The 11,728-nt window shown below is 49.1% G+C and overlaps 2 protein-coding genes across 2 annotated transcripts; one reads left to right on the top strand and one right to left on the bottom strand.

Moving 5' to 3' along the window:
* Positions 1-1,862, top strand: LOC4336437 (UDP-glycosyltransferase 73C7). Its single transcript, NM_001425679.1, has one exon. It carries the CDS (start codon positions 168-170, stop codon positions 1,674-1,676), a length of 1,509 nt encoding a protein of 502 aa, NP_001412608.1. The 5' UTR covers positions 1-167; the 3' UTR covers positions 1,677-1,862.
* Positions 1,863-3,972: 2,110 nt separating this feature from the next.
* LOC107275925 (cytokinin dehydrogenase 8) lies at positions 3,973-9,015 on the bottom strand. The gene is made up of 5 exons (XM_015778031.3): positions 8,155-9,015; positions 7,871-7,998; positions 7,478-7,738; positions 7,094-7,356; positions 3,973-4,596 (listed from the first exon to the last, which is right to left on the bottom strand). The coding sequence occupies exons 1-5, from the start codon at positions 8,747-8,749 to the stop codon at positions 4,245-4,247; spliced, it is 1,599 nt and encodes a 532-aa protein (XP_015633517.1). The 5' UTR covers positions 8,750-9,015; the 3' UTR covers positions 3,973-4,244.
* Between the last annotated feature and the right edge of the window lie 2,713 nt (positions 9,016-11,728).

The raw sequence follows: 11,728 nt of genomic DNA, 5'->3' as shown, positions 1-11,728 counted from the left end.
ATGGAGAGTTGATTAACATTAATAATACTTTAAATTGTACATCCACCTATAATAAAAGGAGTGAACATATGGAACCAAACACAAGTACACAACCATATTTGTACCCTAGCCGCCGGTTGCAACGAGCCGACGCAATCACAGCCTGAGCAAGTCCTCGTAGCAAAGCCATGGACTGCCACCGAAACGAATCCCAGAGAGAACTGGAAATGGGCACAAAGCCTCACTTCGTGGTCATCCCATGGCTGGCCACCAGCCACATGATACCCATCGTCGACATCGCCTGCCTCCTCGCCGCGCACGGCGCCGCGGTCACCGTCATCACGACGCCGGCCAACGCGCAGCTCGTCCAGAGCCGCGTAGACCGTGCCGGCGACCAGGGCGCTTCCAGGATCACGGTCACCACGATCCCTTTCCCGGCCGCCGAGGCCGGGCTACCGGAGGGGTGCGAGAGGGTGGACCACGTCCCCTCGCCGGACATGGTGCCGAGCTTCTTCGACGCCGCCATGCAGTTCGGCGACGCAGTGGCGCAGCACTGCCGGCGCCTCACGGGGCCGCGCCGGCTGAGCTGCCTCATCGCCGGGATATCTCACACGTGGGCGCACGTCCTGGCGCGCGAGCTCGGCGCTCCGTGCTTCATCTTCCACGGTTTCTGCGCGTTCTCCCTGCTCTGCTGCGAGTACCTGCACGCGCACAGGCCGCACGAGGCGGTCTCCTCGCCGGACGAGCTCTTTGACGTCCCTGTCCTGCCGCCTTTCGAGTGCAGGCTCACGAGGCGGCAGCTGCCGCTGCAGTTCCTGCCGTCCTGCCCCGTGGAGTACAGGATGAGAGAATTCCGGGAGTTCGAGCTGGCCGCGGACGGCATCGTGGTGAACAGCTTCGAAGAGCTCGAGCGTGACTCCGCCGCTCGCCTCGCCGCGGCCACAGGCAAGAAGGTGTTCGCTGTCGGCCCCGTCTCGCTGTGCTGTTCCCCTGCTCTCGACGACCCGCGCGCCGCCTCGCACGATGACGCGAAGCGGTGCATGGCGTGGCTGGACGCCAAGAAGGCCAGGTCCGTGCTGTACGTGAGCTTCGGCAGCGCCGGGCGCATGCCACCCGCGCAGCTCATGCAGCTCGGCGTGGCGCTCGTGTCGTGCCCATGGCCCGTCCTCTGGGTCATCAAGGGCGCCGGCTCGCTCCCTGGCGACGTCAAGGAGTGGCTATGTGAGAACACCGACGCCGACGGCGTGGCGGACAGCCAGTGCCTCGCGGTGCGTGGGTGGGCGCCGCAGGTAGCCATCCTGTCGCACCGGGCCGTCGGCGGCTTCGTGACGCACTGCGGGTGGGGCTCGACGCTGGAGAGCGTCGCCGCAGGCGTGCCCATGGCGGCGTGGCCGTTCACCGCGGAGCAGTTCGTGAACGAGAAGCTGATCGTGGACGTGCTTGGGATCGGCGTGTCCATCGGCGTGACGAAGCCCACCGGCGGCATGCTAACCGCCGGTGGCGGGGGCGGCGAGGAGACGGCAGAGGTCGGAACGGAGCAGGTGAAGAGGGCCTTGAACAGTCTCATGGACGGAGGAGTCGAAGGAGAAGAGAGGGCGAAGAAAGTTCACGAGCTCAAGGCCAAGGCTCACGCTGCTTTGGAGAAGGAGGGGTCATCCTACATGAATCTGGAGAAGTTGATCTTATCTGCGGTTTGAAATTTGATCGGTTTGCGTTATCATATCATCTCATTTTCTGAATAAATTCCTGTATTTGATGATTGAACTATTGATGTACTCGGGATATTGGTTTCTTGTTGAACCGTGGTATTGTGCGTTTCCATGCGCAAAGGATTGGAAAAGGGAAGATAAATTCTATACTTATAGTGATCACATATTTTTTGCACTGTGATGTCACACCTCTCTTGGTAGACTCTTTGTCGGGTCTGGTAGTCTGATCACCAGTTTTGGAGCTTCCTGAAAATGATCATGTAGCAGACCTCAGTATGGCTGGAACTATAACCGTTTCCTTGTGCGCACGCCCAGAAAGGCAGAAACGACAGGGCTGCTGGGCTGCACCACCGCGTTCCAGCTAAGGCCTTGTTCGTTTAATCCCATAAGAAAAAGGATTAGAATGGATTTATTTCATGCCTATTATCGTACGGAATTATTTTCTCTCAATCCCCTCAAACCGAACCAGACATAAGGGATTTGGAGCACAGGATGAGCTTCATTTTTTCAGATTTTTCAAAAGTGATATAGTGTTGAGAACCCTATAAACAAGGTCATACCTAATAAATTAGCGGTGATGCTCTACTAAGTCGGAAGAATATTTTTAAAAAAGTTTTAAAAAATTTGTGTTTTGCTACAGTGATTTTTTATGCGAAAAATGGAATCTTTAATATTTGTATTGCATGTTTATATTGTCATTATGAGCCATAGCTCTTTAAAGAATGATTACTACTCCCCCATCCTTTAATATAAGGGATTTTAATATTTTGTTTGCACTGTTTGACCACTCGTCTTATTCAGAAAATTTGTGTAAATATAAAAAACAAAAAGTTATGCTTAAAATACTTTGGATAATAAAGTAAGTCAAAAAAATAATAATCCCAACATTTTTTGAATAAGACGAATGGTCAAACAGTGTAAACAAAATGTCAAAATCCTCTTATATTAGATGACGGAGGGAGTATCAAACAGTCATCGGAGCCAATGAAAAAAACTCGTTCTAACCAAGTCAATAAAGAAGTAAGCATGATTTTTTTAAAAAAAAAATGGAGCAAGGACCCTTTAAATACATTAGAATACATCGGTATAGATTAAAGTATGAAATATCTGGGGCCATGTTTGGTTGCCCACTTCGCACTCCCTCATCGACGGGCATGTCTATAAACAAACCTTTAATCTTTGGTATGCAATTTCTTATAATGACCCCTTTACAAACACTATCATCCTTCCAACGCCTACCGTCACCCACTTTCATACCGTAGTCCGCATGTTCCAGCCCTCCACCTTGTCAGCACCACTCCTGGCTTCATCATAGCCTCACATAGCACATCGTGGCATACCCTCAACCTCTGCAATCCTTCTCAGTAATCTACTTCCCTACATCACTCTACTTTCTCTTCCATCTTGTCACCATAAAAATTTCGCCTTAGTGTCACCATCTTTCCTGTCTTTGACGGTTAGCACCATACTCCACCTCTTAGCCTCTTGCTTTTGTTTTTCCATTGTTGCCACCTTGCCACTCCTTATCTGCAACATGTTGACAATCTCCTGTCAAACTCGATTTTTCCTCCAACTGCCAAAGGAAAATCCTCTTGTCTTACCGACACCCTAACCCTAGATCCTAACTTAGTCATCACCGTTGTTATCGGAATTCATCGAGTTCATTGGAGATGAATAGGAAAGGACCGAAGTATAAATCGTGTAGTGGATTGAGAAGTTTTGAAATTTGCAAAACAAAATTACCCCAATTTCTATCCAAAAGAGGTTTGGTAACATCTTCTATGTTATTTTAGACTGATATTGCAATGGGCTAACAAATGGGGTCGGACCTGGTAAAATCTACTTAGTGCTTTTTATTTCAAAGAGAAAAAACAATACTAGCTAGTGAGAGCACATTCACTCGGAGACTTGCAGCTCTACAACCGACGACTAACGGCATACTTTGCGTTTTCGAACCTACTAGAAAACGAGAGAACTCATTAGCACACGGCTAATTAAGGATTAGCTTAAATGTACTGAAATCGATTAATATATTTTTATAAATAAACTTTTATATATTATTTTTATATAAAATGCTACCGGTTCTAAGGCGTAGAATATCGAAAGGGGAGTGCCGATCACACCCTTAGTCCTGCAATATTGTATCAGGCTGTATGGTTCACAGTTTCATGATGGGCCTCAGGTTATTAGGTTGGTCAGTTGGGCCTTAACACTTGAGCAGTCTAAAGTTTCCTCTGCAGGCGGCAGCCTCTACACACGAGCAGCAAAAGCTTACGCAAAAAAATAATCGAAGAATTTAAACAGGGCCTAATAGAAATTGAGAAAAGCCATGGGCGAGGCGCTTCCTCTCGCAAATACTTTTGCGGCCCACAAATAATCACCTAAACAGCATTACAAACTTATAAGCATGCAATGAACACTCTTCACAGACACGCCTACTGATGAGTCAGCCTGAAAAATGTCATCGCAGCTAGCAACATCTACCTACGTACGTCCTCGACTACCTACGTGATGAACTGATGATTATGTGACGCCACCCTTGCCGGGCCGGCGCTATCACATCGAACCCGCGGAATCCGTCCTTGGGAAAATGCCCTGGCCCGGCCCAAGAACGTGCAGCGGGTCGAAGCGGGCCTTGCGGGCCGCGAACCGGCCCCAGCCCGCGCCGAAGTGGTCGCGCCAGCGCGCCGGCGACGGCTGCCGCGCCAGGTACTGCTTCGCGCCGATGCCGCGGCCTCCGCCGCCGCCATCACGGCACGCCTCGTCGGCGACGCGGCGGTGCCGCGCCATGATCGAGTCCACGCACGCGCGGCCGCACCGCGCTGGGTCGGTCGACCGGAGCACGCCGAAGATGTACATCACCCCGTCCGGCGCCGCCGGCACCACCGCCGACGTGTTCCCGTCCCACCTGAAAAAGACGGGCCAAAAAGCCGGTCAGTACTTCACGAGAAAGAACCACAGATACGCAAATGCAACACGCTTTGGTGGCGGTCATTCGTTCGGATTCGTGTGGCGCCTTCCAAAAATGGCATTTCAGAGGAGGTCAGATTCTCTGTCCTGAAAAGGGAAAAACATCATCTATTCTGTAGCAGGATCACGCCATTGGTCGGTCCGGAGGGTTTCGAGGTGAAGGGAATCTAATCCGACAGCAGAAAGGTCATCCGAGCAGACGATTCTGCACGGTTTGGGACGATAAATCCGTGCACTACAATCTGAAGTTCTCAGCTGCACACACGGGCGCGTGCAGAGTTCATACACGAGCACATTGCTGCAAGTCTGCAACCAAGGTGGAAGCTAGCAGTAATACACTAGTCTACTACTGTAGTAGGAGTACTGTGCACTGCCTACTGCAACCCTTGCTACCTTGTACTAGCTGTAAACCAGTGCAACTGTACAGTGATATATGAAGCGGGGAAGGAATGCCAAATTGTGAAGGAAGGCTTGGACGGAGAACGGGAAAGACAGGCAAGCAACGAGCAAATAGGCAGCATATGGAGATACTGCTACAGCCGTAACCAGCTACTGATCAGAGGCGAAACCAGAAAATTTTTTTACGAAAGATACTACCTCCGTCTCAAAATAAATGCAGCTATGAGTTTCCGCGTCCAACTTTGATCATCCGTCTTATTTGAAATTTTTTATAATTAGCATTTTTGTTGTTATAAGATGATAAAACATGAATAATAATTTACTCGCGACTTATGTTTTTAATTTTTTTCAAAAATTTTTCAAATAAGACAAATGGTCAAAGTTGGGCACGGAAAACTATGGCTGTACTTATTTTGGGACGGAGGGAGTACAATACATACCAATCTCTTCTTTCTATAAAGCTAATGCTCACTACACACCTAAAACTCAACATGCAAGCATAATATTTATTATCACTACTAAGACCTACATGCAAGCATGCCACATCAATCAATTAAGCTCACAAAACTCAACATGCAAACACATAGTAATTATATCTACAATTTATTTTATTCTAAAACTAAACATACACATGCTAAATCATCATTCTCAAATCATTTTCATAATATTTCAATCCAAATCATTCATTATTTCTCTATTATCTAACATATATCTGCGCAGTAAAGCGCGGGGCGTCATCTAGTTTTATAATTATTGATGGCATAAATTAACTAGGTTTAAATAATCTACTCAGGTCCGGATAAAACTACCTTGGAACACCACAACTACTAATCAATGCCAATACACACAATTGAGATCTTTTGTATTATTATATGTGTAGTAATACTCACTAACATATGAGCGTGAGGGTTAATGGGATTCATGTATCAGCTAACAGTACTATGGAGGATCCTCTTGAGAAACATATAGGGGTTTTCCGGCTAGCTTCACAAGGTGGTGAGCTAGTTGGCATAGGTTCAAAGTCTCACCCCTTTTATTTATTTGATATTAGATCATTCTCTAATATTTACGTTTTTCTATGGAGGATCCTCTCTCCCAATGCACGGTTTGAAAGAATTGTTTCCATCACACAATCTGAAGATGATCACGTAGTGAACATGCAGTTTTCTTGGAAACGCTAGTTGCCTACCACTGTGCAGTTGCCTACCCTTATTTATCCACTTGGATTGGATCAAGGTGGCAAGTCATACTCAAGCTAGGCCCGACCCCACCCTGCTCCCCGCTTGCCAACACTGTTCACAACACACCGCAGTGCCCTGCAAAGCAGCAAAATGCTTTTTTTTTCTACTGTATACGCATCTGATTCTCTTTAATAATTTGGACGAACAAAATCTCGAATCTGTTCTCCAATGAACAAAATCTCTGATCAAGGGATTCAACCTGAAGAAGTGGACTCCTGTGTTAGAAGGTACTGTAATACTCGGCTACAACCTATCATCTCTGTCTTAAAATAAACTAAACTAGAATATAATATGATTTATTCTGTTTGAAGTTGATTTATTTTAGGATGGAGATAATACAGAGCTTTCAAGGCTTGCAGGGGGTAAGGAAAAGGCCAATTTCCCTGTGGACGCAGGGAATTGTGACGACTGACGGGAAATGGTGTAGAGAAAAAGAAAGCATGAGGTGACCGCTACGAGGCTTGAATCTAGGTTGTTGTTGGGAGATGCTATGGCCTTGTCACAATTGGGCCAACATGCCGTGCAACCCATTTTTGGAGAGGATAACTACGACCCAAGTAGCAAAGAAAAGATTATCAACAGCCTCAAGACACTACTAGATCTTATCTGCAATTTGCTTCCTATCTCTCCAAAAAGACACTTATTTTTCCAATTTGGAACAGTTTAGATTTTTTTATTTCTCTTGTGGTGACAAGGCGATCTCGCCTCATCATTGAATGGCTTTTGTGCATGCAAAAGTTGCTAATGCCCTTAGCTAAGTGCTAGTATCTTAGAGTGACATGAAAATGGACGTACTTATCAGTGAGAAGAGGGTATACGAGGATGGGTCCCTCGAAGTCGTCCGCCGAGACGGTGTCCATGAGCAAGCCCTTGAACTGGGTGATGCCGTGCTTTGGCACGAACACATTGAGCCATGGGTGAGGCACGTCCCAAAGTCCTCGGCTCCTCAGGCTCTCCTCCTCCATCCTAACCCTGTTCAGGAAGTCGAAGTAGGACACCTCCACACTGTACACGTGGGGCCTCAAGTAACTCAGCTTCGCTGAAACCAGCTTCACAACCTGCAGCACAAGAATCCCATTAGTCGTTTTCTGTTAGGATATGATAATTTAATTGCTGTGCTAAATTGATTAGGTGACTGATCTTTCAGAAAAAAAGTGTGATTAGGATTAGCAGACTGACATGGTCTGCCCTGGAGCTGTCTTGCTGGAAATCGTGCACTGCGAACTCGATGCAGTAGTAGACCTTCTTCCTGCCCTTGGAGCCGAAGTCCGGGCTGAAGTTGAGCTGAGCAGGGAAGGCAACGGAGGAGCTATGCAGCGACTGCTCGTTCAGCACCATGAACCCCTCAACATAGTCCACCTGCTCCGGCATTGAGACCAGCAGCTCTTGGTCCCCGGTGAAGGTCTCGAAGCTGTCGTAGAAGGCCCTCACCCATCTCACCTAATGATCATGACGGCAACATTAACAATGACAAGTTGCTCCATCAAAGCTTAAGACGTACAAAAGCTGGTCAATTAAAAAGGAGACAGCTTTTCACATTTCTATTTCTAGATGAACATGTAGAGTTAGTACCTTGGGAGGGGCAAGTTGGAGTGGAATCCTTGCCCTTGTTATAATGCCGAACTGGCCGAGCCCACCGAGAACTGCGAAGAAAAGCTCGGGGATCTCGGTGGGGGAGCATGTCACCACCTCCCCTTTACCTGCTAACGACACGGCAGGAACATCAAAAACCAAATGGGACGAGACGAGACGAAAATTCGCTGAGATCACTCTACTCACTCGACCCTTCCATTCTCATAGAGTCACGGTCGCTGAGAGAAAGAGAGGGTACAAGTGTGTGTGTGGCCGTGCAGTACCTGTGACGACCTCAAGCTGCAGGACATTGCTGATTTGGGGGCCATGCTTGAACGTTTGGCCACTGATGCCGCCGTTGGACAGCGTCCCGCCTACGGTGAGGTACAAGTAGTCCGTCCACGACGGCGGCGCGAGGCCGAGCTTGAGGCACTCCTCCAGCACCTCCACCCACAGCGCGCCGGCCCCGACGTCGGCGTACGCGCGCACGGTGGCATCGTCGTCGCCTCCGTGCGCCCGCGCCGACACCACGTGCACGTCGCGCGGCAGGGCGCGTGTCTCCACCACAATGCCGTCGCGCGCCTGTGCCTGGCCGTGGAGCGAGTGGCCCGCGCCGACCGCTGCAACGGTCGCCCTCGGGCTCGGAGCCGTCGAAGACAGCGCGCCCAGGAGGAGCGCGATGTCGTCGGGGGACTCAGGCCGCATGACGGCGAACGGCGCGTCGGAGACGACGGCGCCGAAGTCCCGCGCGGAGGACGGCGTCGGCTCGAGGAGCGCGACCGGGCCGAGCACGTCGGTGGGGCTCTGGATGAAGTTGACCGACGAACAGAGGAGCACGGCCAGCACGGCGGCGTACAGGTACATCGCCTTGAGCTCCATGGCTTCTTGCTCTAGCGTTGCAGTCTTACAGAGGCATGCGCATTGGCCGGTGCTCGTAGGTGGATGAGACCAACCGAGAAGAAGCTGATGGCTCTCTCGGTGTCGTGCTGCTCTCTGCTTGATATTCTGCTGTCTCGGCCGGGACGTCCCCTTCAGGATCGATCCTTGGGTTCCCACAAGAACTGTGGATGGATGGAATGAGAAAGGGATCGATGTGAGAAGGAAGGGATCGAGCCGAGGAGGAGCTAGCCGAGATAACAAGAGTGAGTGGGAAAATTTGACATGGACCTCACGGTTGGGGGTGTGCGGGTTTATATAGGAGAAGGGGGTGTGGCCACTGGAGCAGCCGGGCCCCGAGAATCTAATGGAAACCCGGATTGGAGCACGGTATCCACGTGGGTCCGCGGCTGCCTCTGTCCTGACGGTCAATCACATTTCGCTCGAGAGCCTGTCATGAAACGTGTCCACTAGATCTTGGCTGATTGCCACGTTGTCGATGATAACGATGTGTTCTAGTTTCACGCTTGATTATTGTTGGAGTAGTTTACAAGCATATCATATCATACTTACCGCGACTCCGAGCATAGACACTGATCATATCCGTAACCTTCAAAACAAGATTTTATTAAGGATAAGAAGACCAGATAGTATGGAACTCTGGATGACAGACCATACAACAGTGTTGTACTGCTCATAGTGTCATGCCTTTGGGGAACTCAAGTCGGGTTAAATATAATGCGACCATGCGGGCATGCTCGCGTGAACCCTTTGGCAATGCAACTGCAAAAATGCAGCAAATGCCTGCCTGCACCCGCAAGCCGATTCCTGTAGAGTCCGTGCGTGCGCTGACCGCTCGACCACAGCTTTGCAAGCCTTCCTCCATTGTTCCCGCCGAGTGCGGCAGCCGATTGGCCCTGCGCCCTTCCATGAGGATGCGCTCGAGATCTCCTGGCTCCACACCTCGGGATCCACGCAACTTAAGCCGTCTTTTACTCGGTCAAGCCAGCGTGCCACTCGTGCAGAGCCAGTGGTAGTAGTAACAACGTCGTCGACGATCGACGGCGAGAAAATCTTGGGCCGTCACTGTGGCTGACGCTTGCCTAAAAGATATGAATGCGACGATCGCCTTGGCTTTCGCCGTGGTACGAATGAGACCGGTGGATCAATCTCGTGCCGTCGTGCGGTTTTTGAAGACGGGACGCAACATTGATCACCATCCGGTCGATCCCTCGCGCGGTAGAGTTTTCCACGCTGGGCTGCGACGACTGCGAGCGAGAAAGCGAGGCAGGCAAACTACGGCAGCAACACCGTCACTCTGGGATATGGACGCACGCCAGCATGCGCGCGCATCATGTGTTATTGCCTGCCACACGAAAGCGCCTTCCCCTCTCCTCTGTGCGTGTGTATGTGTGTGGCTAGCCGCGACGTACTTACGTCCGCCCGGCGGCTAGCGCGACGCAGGCAGTCAGCGACAGTTGACAGGCACGATGCACACGTACGTTACGTGCGTGCGCTCGTTGCCACTGGCGCGTTGGCTCGTGCGCCGCTCGTTTCGTGCTAGCTTGCTCTATACATACACCGGGTCGCCTCGTCGGCGTAATGCGCATGGACTGAAACGGATGGTTCGCCCGTCCGATTGAGACGGATACGGCACTCGAGCAGATGATCCCCGTACGGAAAAAATGCCAAGCGCTTGTGTAGTTGTATTCTTGCAAAGCGGCATGGAGAGGCTGGCGTACGAGGCTATACGGAGGCCGGCGTACGAGGCTACGAGCGGATGCGTGCAGCGTCGGGAAGGAGTTGCAGTAATACAAGGCATGAGCGCCATGCGGCCCAGGCACTACACCGTTGGCTGGTAAGCTGGTTGCTGCAGTACGTGTGCTAGTACAAGATACGCATGTGATTTACAGCTCAAAGTGACGTGCAAAGGGGGTGCGGAAGTACGTTATCAAGCGTCACGGAGGCGAACACGTTGGCGTTGGACCTGTGTGGGGGTGCTAGCTTCCGAATCCCACAAGATCGCAGTGATTGAACCAGCCCCTGTGCAAACAGACATCAGCTGAAACAAAAGACCGTGACTTGGGACAGCGAGGCTTTGACCATTTCTTTGCGGTCCTGTGAAATGGAATTGGAAAAGAAAACCCAACGTGGCTTAATTAAACTCAGATGATACGGGAGTTAGATCTGTGGAAGAACAAGAAACTACTGCATATTCTATGGTTTCCACGGAGCATGGCATCACCCAACTAGCTAGTACCTCTTACATCTTCCCTGAGCAATGCTCATTCTTATCAGCAGTTCCTGGCTAATTTGGTCTCATATTGCGTACCAAACCGGTTCATTGCCAGGGAAAACACGAATTAGTTTGATATTTTTTCTTCTTTTTTCCTGTGTATAGTAATCTATCTATCTATTATATTATTAAAGGAATAGAAAAAGGAGCCTCCACGTTCGCTCTCACGGCCTAGAAATTCTCACATTAATCGGAGAAAAAGAAAAAGCAGAGTCCATATAGAAATACAATTTAGAAATAGCTGACATTCGGAATTAAAAAATAAGGAATATTAGAAGAGGAGACTAGAGTCCATATAGAAATACAATTAGGAAATAACATAAATTCAGAATTAAAAATAAGGAATATTAGAAGTAGAGTATAGAGTCCATATAGAAATACAATTAGGAAATAATAGAAATTCGGAATTAAAAAATAAGGAATATTAGAAGTAGAGTATAGAGTCCATATATAAATACAATTAAGAAATAATAGAAATTCGGAATTAAAAATAAGGAATATTAGAAGTAGAGTATAGAGCCCATATAAAAATACAATTAAGAAAAAAAATAGAAATTCGGAATTAAAAAAATAATAAATATTAGAAGTAGAGTATATAGTCCATATAAGAATTTAAAACTAACTAAAATTCGGAAAAAAAGGAACCTCCACGTTCGCTCTCATGACCTAAAATTCTCACATTAATC

Source organism: Oryza sativa, chromosome 4 (assembly GCF_034140825.1).
Source record: "Oryza sativa Japonica Group chromosome 4, ASM3414082v1".
NCBI classification, from domain to species: Eukaryota; Viridiplantae; Streptophyta; class Magnoliopsida; order Poales; family Poaceae; genus Oryza; species Oryza sativa.
This window is presented reverse-complemented; position numbering and strand designations above follow the sequence as displayed.